At 38.2% G+C, this 17,371-nt stretch overlaps 1 protein-coding gene across 2 annotated transcripts in view; it reads left to right on the top strand.

Moving 5' to 3' along the window:
• LOC109936617 (kelch-like family member 5) overlaps window positions 1-16,102 on the top strand; it is a 147,426-nt gene extending 131,324 nt beyond the window's left edge. For both annotated transcript variants that reach the window (XM_048618199.1, XM_048618139.1), the window contains exon 12: window positions 3,578-16,102. In XM_048618199.1, the coding sequence (XP_048474156.1) occupies window positions 3,578-3,634 (57 nt within the window). In that variant the 3' untranslated portion in view covers window positions 3,635-16,102. The remainder of the gene's footprint in view (window positions 1-3,577) is intronic.
• The last annotated feature ends 1,269 nt before the right edge of the window (window positions 16,103-17,371 follow it).

Below are 17,371 nucleotides of genomic sequence, written 5' to 3'. Positions count from 1 at the left end.
AATAAGTTTCTCCTTAACTCTGTTCTAAAAGGTCTTCCCTTTAATCTAAGGCTGTGCCCTCCGGTCCTAGTCTCTCCTACCAATGGAAACATCTTCCCAACATCCACTCTGTCCAGGCTATTCAGTATTCTATAAGTTTCAATTAGATAACCCCTCATCCTTCTAAACTCCATCGAGTATAGACACAATCCGCAAATACCAGATCATTTGTTTGCTCCCTGGAGCCTGAGGTCTTTCCTCATGAATGTTCTTGTACAGGTCCAGGTAAGAGCATAAGAAATAGGAGCAGGAGTAAGCCATTTCACCTCTTGAATCTACACTGACATTCTATGGCTCTTTTACTACATCATCTGCACTATCCTGCTCAATTTGCATATTTTGTGATTCCTTGAGTACACTTCTCTAGAGGCCCCTTTACTTCAAGGTTATTAATTGACTCTCTTTCACTGCACAATACTAGATCCAAAATAGCCTATTCCCTAGCTAGTTGTTCTACGTATTGATCTAGAAGACTAACTTGCTGTGAACTTGTCCTCCAAATTATTATGGCAAATTGCATTTGCACAATTTATATTGCTGCAATCCCTGTGGAGGTTGATATCTTTTAAAGAGAGAGGAATTTCCCAGTGACCAATGGATAAAATTGAAAGTCAAGATTTTACTTTTTTGATTTTATTTTGCTAAAGTAAAAGTCTTAATGTAAATCATAACTTAATTGGCAAGTAATTAATACATCAAGTGAAAGACAAAGTGCTCTCACATTAACAAACACAAGCAAAACATGCCTTACAAAACTCTTTTAATGTACTGACAGATAGATAGCATTAAAGGAACAATTCCAAAATCACTTCCAGCTCTCCATCAGAGATTTTCTTTTCTCCACCATGCCAGTTTGAAATGCCCATTCTGACTAGCAAGTCACACCTCAACAAATCCCTGTTCTTCAAATTTTCAAGTGCCCGATCTGTTCTGTTCCTATCCTATGAACATAAACTGAACTCTTAGAAGCTTGTTTGTTAGCACAAAATATACCTCGTGGATGTTTTCCTTGCTGTTTGAATTTTGCCTTTACAGATTTTCCACAGCTCTGATTTCTTTGTTCCTGCATTTCAGCCACAACTGTCCTATAAAAGTTGCAAAATATTCTGTCACTCCTCCTTAATGGGTTCATATTTCAGCTTCCCTCCTAGACAATGGATTACATGGCATTTCTCTGAACCGAGGTGTTTATATTTCTTTCCGGAATTTTTTTTAAATATTTGAGTTAAAGGCATTTTAAAACAAAATTGTTTTGCAAAGCTCAGTGTTCATAACAATATCAACATTAAATACCTGTCCCGGATATCACATTTCCTGATTATACTCTGCACTACACTGTAGTTACAGTTGGGGAGCCGAGAACTAACTTCAGCAATGCATTCTGTGCTTAAATGTTTCTTCGTTCTACCCAAACTGTCTCTACTTGATTTTCTAACACCCTTTCTGTCTACTACCTTCATTGAATACATTATCGCAGGAACATCCACTTTTGCACTTTTCCTATCTGTTCAAAAAAATTAAGTTTCCTTTAGTTCCCTACTTTGATCACTTTGCAGCCGCATTCTGGCAAAGCTATTAGATCAAACCAAGTAATTTATAGCTGTGCTATTAATTTGTTGCAAATATTTAGCACATTCAGACATGGTGCCATTAACTTTGATCTTTGTTTTCCAGTTTTCAGTTCTGTCACTATAGTCATTAATAAGGCATGTCCATTACCTTTGTTACATTGACGAGAAACCAAACTGGTCCAGCTGTATAAAAATTGTTGCTTCAAGAGCAGGTTAAAGGCTAGGATTTGTTTGGTGAGTTACTCTCCTCTTGTCTCCCCAAAGCCTATCTGAAATCTACAAGTCAGGAATGTGATGGACTACTCCACTTGCCTAGATGAGCACAACTCTACTAACACTCAAACTTGACATCATCCAGGACAAAGAATTAACAAAACAAAAAGAACAAAGAAAATTACAGTACAGGAACAGGCCCTTCGGCCCTCCAAGCCTGCATCGACATGCTGCCCGTCTGAACTAAAACCCCCTACCCTTCCGGGGACCATATCCCTCTATTCCCATTCTATTCATTTATTTGTCAAAACACCCTTTAAAAGTCACTATAGTATTTGCTTCCAATACCTCCCCCAGCAGCGAGTTCCAGGCACCACCACCCTCTGTGTAAAGAACTTGCCTTGTATGTCACCTTTAAACCTTGCCCCTCGCACCTTTAAACCCATGGCCCAATAATTTCCCTACCACTGACATAAGGCTCACTGGCCTGTAATTAGTTGGATTATCCTTGCCTCTTTTCTTAAACAAATTGTGCTTCATTGACATGCATTCACCACCTTCAACATTTGCTCCCGTCAACAGGATGCACAGTGGCAGCAGTGTGTACTAACTATAAAATACACTGCAGCAACATGCCAAGGCTCCTTCAACAGCAGTTTCCAAACTTGCGGCCTCTAAAATTTAAGGTCGAGAGCAGCAGGTGCTTGGGAACACGAATACCTGAATTTCCCTTCGAGGTCACACACCATCTTGACTTGAAACTATATTGCCAGTCCTTCATTGTCACTTGGTCAAAATCCTAGAACTCCCTTGCTCACAGCACTGAGTGTCCTTGTATCCCAAGGACTGCAGTGGTTCATGAAGGCAGCTTACCATCATCTTCTCCAGGGAAATTAAGGATGCACAATAAATGCTGTCCCAGCCAGCAATGTCCATACCCGATGAATGAGTTTTTTTTTAAATCTCTCACTGCCTTTTCGTGATCCGCTCTGTATAATTTTACCAATAACACTGCTGTGCTCCAAAATCTGAATGTATTCTTTGATGTTTGAATTTTACCTTTACAGATTTTCTTCACCACCACACTTTATTGGTTTAAAACAAACACTACTGCCCTAGTTATTTGATTTGACTGATCCTAGTCTAGTTTAAGTGGATCCTGTCAGACACTCGATGTAGATTTTATTTTTCAGGACTGCAGTGTTCCTAACAAATTCCTACATGCTGTGCCTACGATGCACCACTTGTCCTGCTGCCCTGCCACGTCCATTGAAAATTTAAAAGAATGAGAAGTAACTGTTTGTCTGGATCCCACTTGCAGCAGTTTCCAACTTTACAATTCTGCAATAGAGCACTCTCATGACTGCTGTGTTGCTAAGAGGTATATTCAGGCCCCTGCTCATACTAAATTGCATTCTGTCCTTTGTAAATAATGTTTGGTGTAAATCTTCATGATTTAAGTAACATTAGTCTTTTCATTTCCCTGCATTCATCCTGACCATTATCCTCTTTGAGGTGTTTCTTATGGCATTACTTTGATTGCATAATACTCAAAAGCAACATATTTTCCATTTCTTTGTGTTCATATCCTAGTTATGGAAAAATAATGCTGTTGTAAAGAATTACTGAAGTAAACCGAGTTGAAGATGACTGAGATGTTGAGGAATTTACTTTTAAAAAATATTGTGAACACTATTTCCTGTGCATCTATGACTATTTTCAGCAAGTTAATTGTACTCCTTTTTTTTAAATAGGTTGCACCACTGTGCCTTGGAAGAGCTGGAGCTTGTGTGGTCACTGTAAAACTTTGATTTTTTTTTTAATGTAGATTTTGTATTATAACCATTCCACATTTCATAGAGAAATAAATATGTGTCAACACACCAACTTTATTGAAAAATTAAGGAAAACCAAAAGATTTATCAAATACTAATGAACGCAAAAGTTATTGAGACTCTAAATATCTAAATCATTAAACAGTTCTTCTGATCCTTGGAGGATAATATCCCAAAAATGAATTGGTGTGCACCATTTAAAACACTGATGGCAGAATTTTACTAGCTGCCCACGGACTGGAATATAGATGTGGACCTGTAAATTAGGATGTCATTGGTGTCATGACAGCTGCCTGCTTGCCCACCCATGCCTTCACCATGATTTTACGGGACCCATGGCCTAATTGAAATAATTAAGTGGGCAGTTAATGCCCAATTAAGGACCTGAAGCCACTGTTGTGATTTAACAGGTGGCAGGAGGGGCCTGAACAAATATGCAGTTTGGCATATTTATTTCTGTGAGCACCTTGTCAGGGAAGAGTTGAGTTGGGGCTGGGGGTGCCTCTTCCCTGGACATTCTGTGCCACCCGAAGGGCCTCTTCTTCCATCCCAACAGATTTGCCTCCCCACGTACATCCTACCCTGCCCTGCCCTGTCCAAGATCATCCTTCTCCCCTCCCCAAACATCACCTTTATTGGGAATGTGAATCTGGCCCCAACATGATCTCAAATTTGGGTTCTTCTCCCTCACGATTTGTTTTCCTCCTGAGCTTCTTGTAGTTCTGCATTGCCACTGATCCTGGTGGGGAGCAAACCTTTGGACTCTGGTGGCTTCCTCTTGGAGATGACATAAGTCCAACCTCATTCTAATTAAAGAGCCGTGACCCAAAAAATTAAAGTGGGGTGAGCTGGCCCAATGGGAGGAGGATTAACTAGCACAATTCGTGCCAGAGTGCAGGTTTTACACCGGTTTAACATATAATCCAATCCAAAACGGACACTTATCTGCTACATTTGAAGTCAAAGACTTTTATATAGTGATGGTTCTTGTATTGCCTTCCTAAAATAGAACCAAGAGATTGTGGACTGAAACTTTATTTTGAAATGCCTGCCATCCCTTTCTTAGAGTTTTGTTCTGGCCCCTATATTAAAGGTTCACTGCTCAAAATATTTGTTAAGTAGAAATGAATTTGTGCAGAGGAACTGAGTCTGTTTAAGGCATCCAGAAGCACTGCTGTAATTTTTGCAATAATGTTTTAGCTTGTAACCTAATGTGATATTAATCTGCTTCCCCCTCCGCCCCACCCCCCGACCCCCACCATCCTCAGGCCTTCCTCTTTGACCCTGACATAATTTCTACTTATAAGTTTTACTCTCTGACCAGTTTTTGATAAAAGTGCACCATGCAAGTTGTAGAATCTCTAGGACTTTTTAAAAATATGATTTTCTTTTCCATTTGTCTGAATTGTCTGATGTAATGATGAATGGAAACATTACCTGTCTAAGCCTAATAATGTTTGGATCAAGGGCACGTTATAAGGATAACTTTCCATTTCTGAGTTTTCATTGAGGAGCACCACATATGAGGATTTAGACTTGAATTGTAGGTGAAAAATGTTGTGCAGCCAGTCCCCATTCCATCTGTTTGTTTCACTGGGCAGAAGATGAGATGGGCTCAGTGTGTTATTCTAATGTGTACTATTGTGTGCTAAGAACGCAGAAATGGAAAATTATCCCTTCTATGTTGTATTTCATTGAACTATTGTCTTAATGGAATCTGTTATTTTTTGACCGTATTCTAAACATATTTCCTTTTTTTAATCCAAACCGTTTTAATTAAAATAAAGTAAATGCAGGTACATTTTTTTAATATACAGGAAAGTTTAATATATAAAAGATGCTATAAAAGGGTTTTATTTTGTTTCTAAAACCTATTAATGTGTTGGTTTTGCTATTTATGTGTAGCTTGTAACATTCCAAGTTTTTTGCTCTTTGACTCTACAAAATTCTTTTGCACATTTTGTGTTCTAAGGTGAGCTATTAACAGACCAAATATAGATTGTGCTCTGAACGTTGTGACTGTTTTAACGCTAGAAAATATCTGAAAACTCCCTGTTATAACGATGGGTTTTAACTCATGCCTTAATCTAAATCTGCAGTTTACCTTTGTTGTTGTAGTTTAATTTTGGTTTTTGTTCTTGTAAAACAGTCTATTTGCTATCATGTATTATCAGATATTATCAGCACAGAGTTGTGAACCAGAAAGTTCAATACTATCAAAGGAGTATTGATTTTATATACCACTCTCCATCTCAGGTGCAGTTGAATAGCTGATGAATTTTCACGAGTTGTAGGTTTGATTTAAACTTTTTTTTAACTTCTAACTGACTTGGGCAAGAAAGCAAACAAACACAATTTTACCTCTGTTCCATGATCCTCTACTTCATGGAGTTTTTGTTTTGACTTCCAGGAGGTACAAATTAAAAGCAGTATGCCATAATCCTGACCATAATGGCTTGACTACCAACTGTTTTACTTTGTGTCCAGTTTGATTTTGAGTTATTTGATTGTATTATGTTTGGAACTATTTTATTGTGAATATTCACTTTGGTAGAGTTACCTGCTTTAAGAAGTCCGTACAAACCACTTTTTGTGCCTTGATCAGAACTGATAACTTTGTTCCTACTAATTTTCCTTAAGCTGTATGTTTTGGGTTAACAATTATACCTGACACTTGCTAGTTATCATTTATGCAGAACACTGAATTGTGAGATATTGATGATATTGATTTACTCCATAAGAAATTATGTACTGATGTATGTAATTTTGTTGAATTGTACAGTCACAGAAGTACTTGACTAAGGATTTATTCTTTCATTTATAATTGACAATAATTGGTTCACTACTTTTTTCTATTTCAGTGTAGATAGCCAGTTGACTTCCAGGATCAGTGCTTGAACAATCTATTTAAGATTAACCTGAAAATTATGAACCACTTTTCCACTTCTAAACTACTAGCTCCTTCCAGCTATGTACAAATTCATTTTTTTTCCTCTTTAGATCCTCTTCGTTCCTAAATAACACTGATATGTGATGTAACAAAAAAACATGCAACCATGGCTAATTGCTTTCCTTTGAAATCCTTTACTTTTAAAGTGATAACATCCAATCATATCCTGCAGTTGGTAATTCTGAAGTCGCATTCCTTGTTTTCTTCCATATAACTTTTACTTGGCTGATTTATTTTGCATTTGAATCATGAATCACTAATTAAGTGTTGCCTTTATCTCATAATAGACCAAATAACTATTTGATAGGAATAGAGAATGAACAGTTGAAATTTTAACACAAAAGATCCCTTCAGGAGAGTGGTGGAATATAGAAAATAAAGCATCAGGATGGCCACAATCAGTAGGAGTGAAGTAGTTTTAGGGTGGTTATTGCTGTCAGAAATTAGCAGTGTTTTATTACCTAATTTATAAGCTCATGTATACAAATTCTTCCAAGAATTTCTAAAATGACATCCAAAGAAAGATTAGGTAAAGGAAAGGAGCATTTCAAAAGGTAATTATTGAGAATACGAAGAACCAGCATAAGAAAAATGAACTCTTCTAAGAGATAAGTTAATTTGAGAGGATAAAAAGGCATAAAGTAGGCTTATTCCAGGAAATATCTGCTTGGTTTTTGTATGTAAGGTCAGAAGAGAGGAAGTGAAATCCCACTCATGAACACACGATCTAGAGTGATACTGTCAGTACAGTACTAAGGGTGGTTCTATAGTCAAGTTGTTGTCCTTTGTATAATGTATTAAAGCAAGGCCCCTGCCTGTCTGTTTGAATAATTCAAGTAGCAAACCCATGGAAATATTGTAAGGTGCGCAGAGTTCTCCTAGTACTCAGATAAACATTTCTCTCGCAATCATTATTACTAAAAAAAAATTGATCAACTTATTGCTGTTGGTAGGACCTTGCTGTGTACAAAATGTTTAAATATGTATCAAAAGTCACTACACTTAAAAATAATTCACTATCTGTGATAGTGACATTCAGGTTGTAAACCACATTATATGCACCATTATTGTAAAGGTAATATTTTATCAAATTAAATTTCTATCCTTCGACTTTAATTAAGTTGATACCGAGTTCCTTCAGCTTGTTGATTTAAAAGCTGTGAGCAAGCTTTTAATTCTCTACGGACAATCGATCTGTTTCAAAATAAAGGAAAAGTACATCGCAGTTTGATATTTTACTGCTATATAGTATCTGACACAAAGTATGGTGTAATTATATTATCAGATTGCTTGGTGCCTGGATACACATTTTGTTATACTCAGATCCCTGGTAGTTTTGATGAAAGATGTATACAAAATGGTTGCACAGTGTATGGTAGCATGTATTGCTAGACAGTAATATTTGTGTTTAAAGTGTGTTCAATATAAACATTCTTAATTAAACTAATGTCTAATCTATTGGTAGACTGATACGTGTTGCTATAGTGTTATGATTCACAGTTACAAAAAGCTGTATTGTATAAGTGCAGTTATTTATCTTCCCTCTTTAATTGACCACCTCATAACAATCATAATTTATGTAACACTCCAGAACCAAGCTAAGCTAATTGCAGATAAATGTCACCTGTATGTTGTATTGCACTAATTTAAGTTCTGTTTCACCTTGAAGGATTTCTGTTTAACTGATCATAGCCTGTAGAGCAATGGTATTTGATCCTGAGTTTAGTTACTGACCCCGTAAACTCTGTCACCAAGAGTGCCTGAACCTATCCATTTAATATTGCCTGTTTCAATCTGGACTCAATTTAACTGCTCTTGAAACCTTCACCTATGCCTTTGTTTTCACTAGACCTAACTGCTCACACTTTCTGGTAACAAAAAAGCAACATACCATGGCTACTAGAAATCTGAAATAACAACAGAGTGCTAGAAATTTTCAATGGCTGTGGCAATGTGTAGAGAAAGAGTTAACATTTCAAATTGAAGAAAGGCAAGGTTGAGGAAGCCTTTTCAGCAATTTGTGACCAGGATGAAAGTGTTCGAGTCTCCTGATTCAGTATGGTCTTTGACATAGGATTCTCATACGGCGTTCTGTAACCAGAAGATGGATAAATGCAAGAAGATGAGCAACACTAGTGCCGCCAGCTAAGTCATTGTCAACAATTTTGTAAGAGAAACAAAAGTGGGTTTAAAGTGTTTTCTATTAGATGACAGAAGATGGAAAGTGTCCAAAGCTGCAATGCCACCAAAGAAAGTATAAAAGAAATGCAGTAGTTTACAAGGAAATTGTACTCAGCAGTGATATTGCAAATGTGCATTGCTTCCTCCCTAGTCGATCAGATGAAGTTTGTGCTACTTCCTAAAAAGGTTATGGTGTGCAAAAAATGTACATATAACTTAGTGACAGCCTTGTAAGATATTGTTTTGCACCATGGTAGTCAACTGTGTTCAACTGGACTGGTGTGGCTTAGGAGAGTCCCACGCTGCAATAGCTGCCTCTGCCACATTTGCTGCAGAGGAGGACTAGGCTGAGAACACATGAGAAATTATGAGCATCTATTTTCTCCAGGAACTCTTCTCAACTGGTTGAGCTTTATATTTTTTCTCATCTATTCCAAAGTCTGCCCAAACAGTCAACCCCAGGAAGTAATGGACATCAGCAACTGTCTATCAGTTATCAGTGTCAATGTTTGCCGTATTATCTTGCTTGCAGGTTTCTTTGAGGCAGGGATATGGATGCCCATGTGGTTGCATCCCAGTACCCAGTTAACCATGCAGAAGGCCTTTGAGTATCATCGATCCAAGGAATGTGGCTAAGCTGACATCATTGGCTGGGCAACCAAGTATCCTGATGGAAGTTAGCATATTCCAGGATCTCCTTAGGTGGTGAACATGCCCTGCCAAAGGATGCCAGGGATGTGCCTGAGATTGCAACAATGGAACTTGTCTAACCTTTTCTCCTGCTTAACATATGTTGTTCAAGTTTTACCATTGTAGACAGATATTCTGAGGATGCAGGTTTGGTAATCTTGCTGTTTGGTGTTCTCCGTGAGTTTGCTGTTGTTTGCAGTTTGATGTCCTCAGTGAGTTTGCTGCTGTTCCACATACTTACTCTGCTTGGACATAACAGCTGCAGCATTTGTGATGCATCTGTTCAGTGTCAAGCGTCAGATTGCTAGTGATCATGGAACCTAGATGTGTAAACTACTACGACCTCTAGCATCACGTTGTCAATGCTGATAGCAGGTAGTATGACCACATCCTGGACCACAACTTTTGCCTTCCTGATGCTGATTATCAAATCAAACTGAGAAAATTTATCTATTTACTGATAAAAGTCTTCCTCAGTAAGGAATGCTGTGTGTTATTGTTAGCATAGAGCAACTCACTGATGAGATATTGGTGCACCTTTGTCTTGGATCTGAAAGGAGGAAGGTTGATAGTTTTCATCAGTCTGATCAGTAAGTAAACATCCTTTGTAGAAGACCTGAAGGGATATGACAGGGATTTGAGGTGGATGTATTCAGCCAAGATCTGCAGACTGAAAAAGGGCAAATACTGTTCCCACAATTCTTACCTGAGAGATGCTTTATATTTGTTGTAGTCGATCCAGTCACTTTGATCTTGTACAATGGCAGATTTTATTATCGTGCATTTTCTGGGGCACTGTCCTCTGCAGATTTTACAGGAGTGCTAGTTTCTTATGCTTGATAGTTCAGGCAGCCTAGCATAAACACTTGAAGCTTTTGTTCATAGCAAGTGAGTCAATGGCTTTGCTAGGTTCTGCTAAACTGTGTGTTGGATATTCAGCTAGGTCAAATCAGGCAGGCTTTATCTAGTGCCTCAAACTACCTTTGTGATGGTGTTCTCCCTGGAGTACACCTCAGGGCAGTGTTCCACCAATCTGTCCCAACTGTTTATCATAGCCAGTGATGACTACCCCTCCCTTTGTTCTTAATAGAGCCATTTTCTTTGCTGAGGGACTTGTTGCCTTTTTAACTTCTGCATACATGCCCCTGAGAAGAGTAATATTTTATTCAAAACATTAACTCTGTTTCTCTCTCCACAGATGCTGCCAGATTTGCTCAGTTCCTTGAATATTTTCTGTTCTTAGTTTATATTCTCTCTGAGCCAGTCTTCCTCCTTCAACCCTTTATAAACTTGAGCTCCTCCTATAGTCATGCCCATATGCTCACTCTCTCAAAATCCTGTTCAGCCATCTGCCCGCTGCCCTATACTGATTCTGTGTCCGGCAAACTAGACTCATAGTCAAATATGTCCCTGGCTTGTTCCTTCCCACCTTTCTAACTCCCTTCAACACAGGGTAAATGTGGAAACATGTCCCCTCAAATTTGCTCTGTCATTCAATGAGTTCATGGCTGAGCTGATAATCCTTAACTCCACTTTTCTGCCTTTCCCTTATAAACTTCATTTCCCTACCTGATGTCCTCACTTACATGACTTGAGAAATAGCAGCAGAAATAGTTATTAAAACACCTGAAACATGCTCTGCCATTCAGTGGCCATCATGGCTTATCCTGACGCTATAACCCTGACTCCTCTGTAGATCAGAAATCTATTTAACCCAACCTTGACTTGAATTTCTGAGAGTAAAGAAATTCCTCCTCATCTCTGCCATAAAAGGGAGACTTCTTATTCTGAAATCTTGCTCCTTAGTTCTAGAATCCCCCAAAGGGAAATGGCCTTTCTCCATTCCCCAATCAAGTAGTCTCTCAATCATGTATGTTTCAATAAATTTACTTGATTCTTCCAAACTCCGATAAATGTTGGCCAACCTTTCCTCAGAAGAAACCCCTCAGACCAGGAATCAACCCATGATTTTCTTCTAAATTACCTTCAATGCAAGCCTATCCCTTCTTAAATATGGAGAACAAAATTGTACATTGAACTCTAGTTGTGATCCCCCCAATGCCCAGTATGGTCATAGCAATTCTAAATCTACTTTTAAACTACGTTTCCTATGCAAGAGGGTCCAGCATTCCATTTCTAATTATTTCTTCAACCGGACACTAAAGTTTTGCAATTCATGTATGAAGACACCGAGATTCCTCTCTACAGCAGAATTCTTTAGCACTCTCTATTTACTCTCTCTTACTGGGACAATATTTATTGCCTATTCCTAATTGCCCTGGAGAAGGTGGTGGTGACTACTTTTTTGAACTGCTGCAGTTTATTCAGTGTAGGTACATCCACAATACTGTTCAGGAAGGAGCCCTGGGAATTTGACGGAACAGCAATGTAGTTCCATGTCAGGATCGTGAGTGGCTTGGAAAAGAACTTGCAGGTGGTGTTGTTACCATGTATCGTCTGCCTCAGTCTTCCTAAATAGTGGTGTGGGTTTGGAAAGTGTTGTTTAAAGATTCTTGGTTAATTACTGCAGTGCTTCTTGTGGATGGTACACACTGCTACTACCAAGCTTCAGTTGTAGAAGGAGTAATATTTGTGGATGCCATGCGAATCAAGCAGGTAGCTTTGCCCTGGATGGTGTCAAGGTTCTTCAGTGTTGTTAGAAGCTGCAGTCTTCCAGACATATGGGGAGTATTCTGTCTCATTTGTGACTTGTGTCTTGGAATCCTGTCCAACATCTACTTGTCTCTGGCTCCTCTTGTAACTGCTATTTGACCAAACTACTCAGTTTCAGGTCAATGGTAACTCCCAGGGTGTTAATGGTGGGGTATTCCACAATGGTAATTCCACTGAGTTTCAAGGAACAATCATTAGATTCTCTCTCGTTTTAGATGGTCATAGCCCAGCTCATTTTGTTATGAATGTTACTTGGCATTTGTCAGCCCAGGCCTGGATGTTGTCCAGGTCTTGCTGCTTTTGGAAATGAACTGCTTCAGCATCTGAGGTATTACAAGTGATGCTGAAAATTGTACAATCGTTGGCGAGCATCCCCACTTTTGACCATGTGATGGAGGTAAAGTCATTGATGAAGCAGCTGAAGTTGGGTGGGTCTAGCAGAGGAACTCTAGCAGAGATGTCCTGTAACTGAAATGATTGACCTTAAACAACCACGTTCGCCTTCACTTGCGCTAGGTATTTCTCCAGTCAGTGATGTCCCCCCCCCCCGATTCTCATTGACTCTGGTTTTGCTAGGGCTCCTTGAATACAGACTCTATCAAATGCTACCTTGCTGTCAACGGCTGTCAATCTGCCTCACCTCTGGAATTCAGCTCCATATCCATCTGCCAAGTATTTTCCCAGTCACTTATCCTATCTATATCTGTTTCTAATCTCTTTGGGAGTGAGATGCTGAGAACTCATTTCCCCCTGGTTAGGGTCATCCAGGACGTTGGAGCACCCTCTCTGCAAGGAACTGATTTTTAGCACTGAGATTAGGAGAAATTTCTCCCCTCAAATTGTTGTAATTCTTTGGTGTTTGCTGCTCCTGAAGGCTGTGGATCATGTCCTGCACCAAGTGCTTGCTCTTAGGTGAGTCTTAAATATGATTTTTCTTTCTCTCTCTGTAAAAGTTTCAGTGTCTATTTATTTCTTATGAAATAACCAAATGCACCCAGTGTTGTTTTCCACCAGCAAAAATATCTTCTTTGGACCTATCATCCAGTAATCTGATGCCTCCCATCCTTGGGGGTGCTTGGCCAGCAGCTGGCCTCCATTTTCATTAGTATACTTTTCATCCAGCAGTTTGCTTTCTTTCCCATCCGGCATTGCAGTGTCAATACATGAAAGCACAAAGTTAGAGATATTAGAGTCATAAATGCGGAAATAGACCCTTTGGTCCAACTCATCCATGCCAAACAAGTTTCTCGAACTAAACTTGTCCCACTTGCCTGCATTTGGCCCATATCCCTCTCAACCTTTCCCATTCATGTACCTGTCCAAATATCTTTTAAATGCTGTACCTGCATGTACCACTTCCTTTGGCTGTTCATTCCACATACGAAGCCACCCTCTGTGTGGAAAAAGTTGCCCTTCAGGTCCCTTTTAAATCTTTCTCCTCTCACCTTAAAAATATGTCCCCTAGTTTTAAACTCCCGTACACTAGAGAAAAAACCTTTGCTATTCACCGTATCTATGCCCCTCATGATTTTATAAGGTCACCCCTCAAAGGAGAATATAAAGGGATGTGAGAAAGATTGAAATAAGGGAAAATTAAGAAAAATGAGTGAATTAAAGAAGTAGTGAGGTTGAGAAATAGACAAGAATAGGAAGGTTGAGAGATAGCAAGTGAAGAAGGAGTGAGGGAGTGAACACAGAATAGAGCATGATGAGCAACAAGCTCTGAAGCCAAGAAGACTAAAGGCTGAACTTGTGTGTCACTGGATTTGCAATGGAAACCTTTCTGGAACACCTGTGCAATGTCCAATGTGCCCAAACTGTTTCTGGTATATTTTAAATTTGAAGGCTTACCTTGAGGGTGGTTGGCAAAATACCACAATGAATATTTGTCACAGAATTTCAATTTTGTTGTGCAATGACTTCTGAGTTTTTCATTGATGAGGGAGCTGAAACTTGGGGGGAGAAATGAAGTATAAAATAACCACGGTTGAATAAAAATAACTTGAGCAAAGAAGAAATTGAAATAAAAACAGACTTGATTATTTTGACTGGCATATGATGTATTTATCGAATCTGCCTAACACAAGACAGTTGTGTTCCAATGTAGTTTTTCATATTATGCCTGGACCACACTGCCAGTGGAGGTGGTAGAAGCAGGCACGTTAGCAACGTTTAAGCGTATCTTGATAAACATGTGAACATGAGACAAATAGAAGGATAGATACCACACACGAGCAATAGGTAGCAGGTCTAAATAAAGATTAGGAATCAAACATGGGCTTGGTGGGCTGAAGGGCCTGTTCCTGTCCTGTATTGTATATTGATCCATGCTATTGAAGAATACATAATTTTTGTAAAAAACCTTTCAAAGATAAATAACTGCACATTTTAAAAATAAGCGTAATGTATTAGGTACTTTGTATACTTGTTTGAAACATATACACAGTTTTAACTTTTTTTTGGAACATTCCAGGTTTGTCCACTGTAAATCAAAATGATATTGAGCTTCCATTCTTATTGTAAAGTATATCTAAATGTATTGGTACCAAGAAATTTATAAATAATGGATAGTACTTATAAAATGCCTGTGATAATGTGTTCGTTTGTAAAACACCTTGCGGGAGCAACCTTTTTTCTTTTCCAACTCTATTAAACAATACAGGTACTGAAATCTGCAAATTAGTATGTTAATAAAAATTTGTATTAATGATAAGACAATAATGTGAAGTTTCTGTAAAATATATGGTGTTAAATATATTATGAGATCTGGTTGTACTGTATCCAAAGCTGGATATGAAACTCTGTATTGATTATCATTCCGTGATAAATTCCTTGATTAAAACATAATCTGAGTATCACTGAGAAAAGAGACATGCTGTGCAAGCTGCTTAATGCAATAAAGTCAAATTTCAATGGGGAACATTATTTTATATTGCGTGAGAAAAGGGTGCTGATTGCATACATTTTGCCTTCTTAAAGAATCTGTCTGGGCATTGCAACTTCTGGTTTTAAAAAAAACAAAAACGTGAGAACAATATTGATGAATTCTCTGTGACATCACTACAGCCAATGATTTGCCAATCAATCAGAACATTTTTCTCATGCAGCTTATATTGTTGCTGTCCTTTGAAATTTGATATTCTTGCTGCTTTTCTGATGAATGCAAAATGAAAAGGTTTAACAGGACGTCTCCTTTTCTTCAGGAATTCTCAAATTCTGTATTGCCAAGCAACCAATTAAAACATAACTATTGTTGCCTTCCATTTGCTTCTATAGGTAAGAATGGTCCATTGAAATCTATTTCTTTTAGAACAATGACATGATTAATTTAGCAAAGATAAACATCTATTGTAATTCGTCAACTAAACTATTTGTTTTTAAAAATACCTAAACAATGCTACTTCCTGTCATTAATGAGCACATTTTTAATCAACTACTAATGCAAAATCAAGAAACAGTTATGCAGGCTTGCAGCCAACCACATTACTCTTTTCATTTGTAAACAAAAGGTTTAAAATTGTCTATTTACTTGGTAGTTATATATCTTTGTAATATGTAGTGCTCAATGTGTGGAAACAAAATCAATAATTCACAAAACAAGAAAATCTTTACAGTTCAAGAATTTGTTCATTTTGTGTACACCCTTCAGCACATTATTGCAATTCTGATTGCTTAAGGTAGTTTTTGTGTTTACTTGTACTGCTTCCCTTTTGGACTTGGCTGACTGCTATTGTTGACCCAACTTTTTATAAAAACAATTTGCATTACCTGTTATACCTTAATTAGTTTCCTGTGGCATTGGAGAATACATGATGTGTCAGCTTCAGGATAACATAAGAACAACCTCAGGAAGGCCTGTACGGATAAATTGTGTTTATTTTACATGCTGTAAAACTTTAACTTCAACGTATATGTTTAAAGGATTCAAATAAAATGTAATTGATAATTTATAAAGTTTGAAGATTTATTGGACGTATATAGCTGTTGTTTTGGATGTAGCATTTCACTTGTTATTTGTTGTCATTAGAAGGTGCTGATTTTTTAACAGTTTGCACAGCGTAGCACAATAAATCAAGTTAAGAGGCAGTCTGATGCAACATCTTAGCATTTCAAATTGGGTCCTGTTCAATACACTTCAAACATTTTCTTCAGAATGCACCCAAAAAAATCTTTAAAATAATGAGGTAGACCTTAACTGATTAATTAAACATTCACTTTTATTCACTAACTGTGTGGAAATAGGAACAAGTTATAGAAAAGAAAATTGAGCTTTCAGAGTCTCCATCAGGATTTGAAAGCAGCCCTGAGGAAATAAATTAGGATACCAATGCAGCCTCTCTGCTCCTATGATGCTGCTTGGCCTGCTGTGTTCATCCAGCCCTGCACCTTGTTGTCTCAGTGAAAACATGCGTTCCTTATGGTTACGGCCATGCAGAGACATTTTCTGCATGCTTGCCAAGGCATGTCCTAATCCTTGAAGAAACTGAGCCCTTTTTTTCCCATGGGGAAACAACTCAAGGACACACAATCAATACCACCTTTGTTGTTGTGTTTATAGTTTCATTGAAATGGGATAATTTTACGATGTAAAGGTCATCATGCAGATTTTTGCTAGAGTGAGTGTAACTATGGATCGACGGCTATAACATTGTGGACCATGTCTTACACATATGCTTATTCACTTTATCCTGATGGCTGCCATTGACCAGAAACTGAACTGGATCAGCCATATAGATACTGTGGGTATAAGAGCAGGTCAGAGACTATGAATTAACATGGAATCTAGGAGCAGCAGTAGGCCATTCAGCTGGTTGAACCTGTTTTGCCATTCAATATGATCATGCCTGAACCTCTGTCTCAGTGCCATGCTTCCACTTCTCCCCATTTTCCTCAATGCCTTTAAAATCTAAAACTTTATTTCTTTCTTTAATATACTCAGTGACTTGACCTCCATAGCCCTCTGTGGTAGAAAATTCCACAGGTTCACGATCCTTTGAGTGAAGAAACATTGCCTCATTTCAGTCCTAAATGGCCTATACCATATCCTGAGACTGTAAATACTGGTTCTAGACTCTCTAACCGGGGGAAAACTCCTTCCCATTTCCAGTTGCCCAGTCCTGTTAGAATTTTTTACATTTCATTCAGATCCCCTCTCCTCTTTCGAAACTCTAGTGAATACAGCCCAGTTGAATCAATCTCTCCTTATACGACAGTCCTGC

This window comes from Rhincodon typus, chromosome 1 (genome assembly GCF_021869965.1).
Source record: "Rhincodon typus isolate 14 chromosome 1, sRhiTyp1.1, whole genome shotgun sequence".
In the NCBI taxonomy this organism is placed as follows: domain Eukaryota; kingdom Metazoa; phylum Chordata; class Chondrichthyes; order Orectolobiformes; family Rhincodontidae; genus Rhincodon; species Rhincodon typus.
The sequence above is the reverse complement of the archived record's forward strand: the minus strand, read 5'-3'. Positions and strand labels throughout refer to the sequence as shown.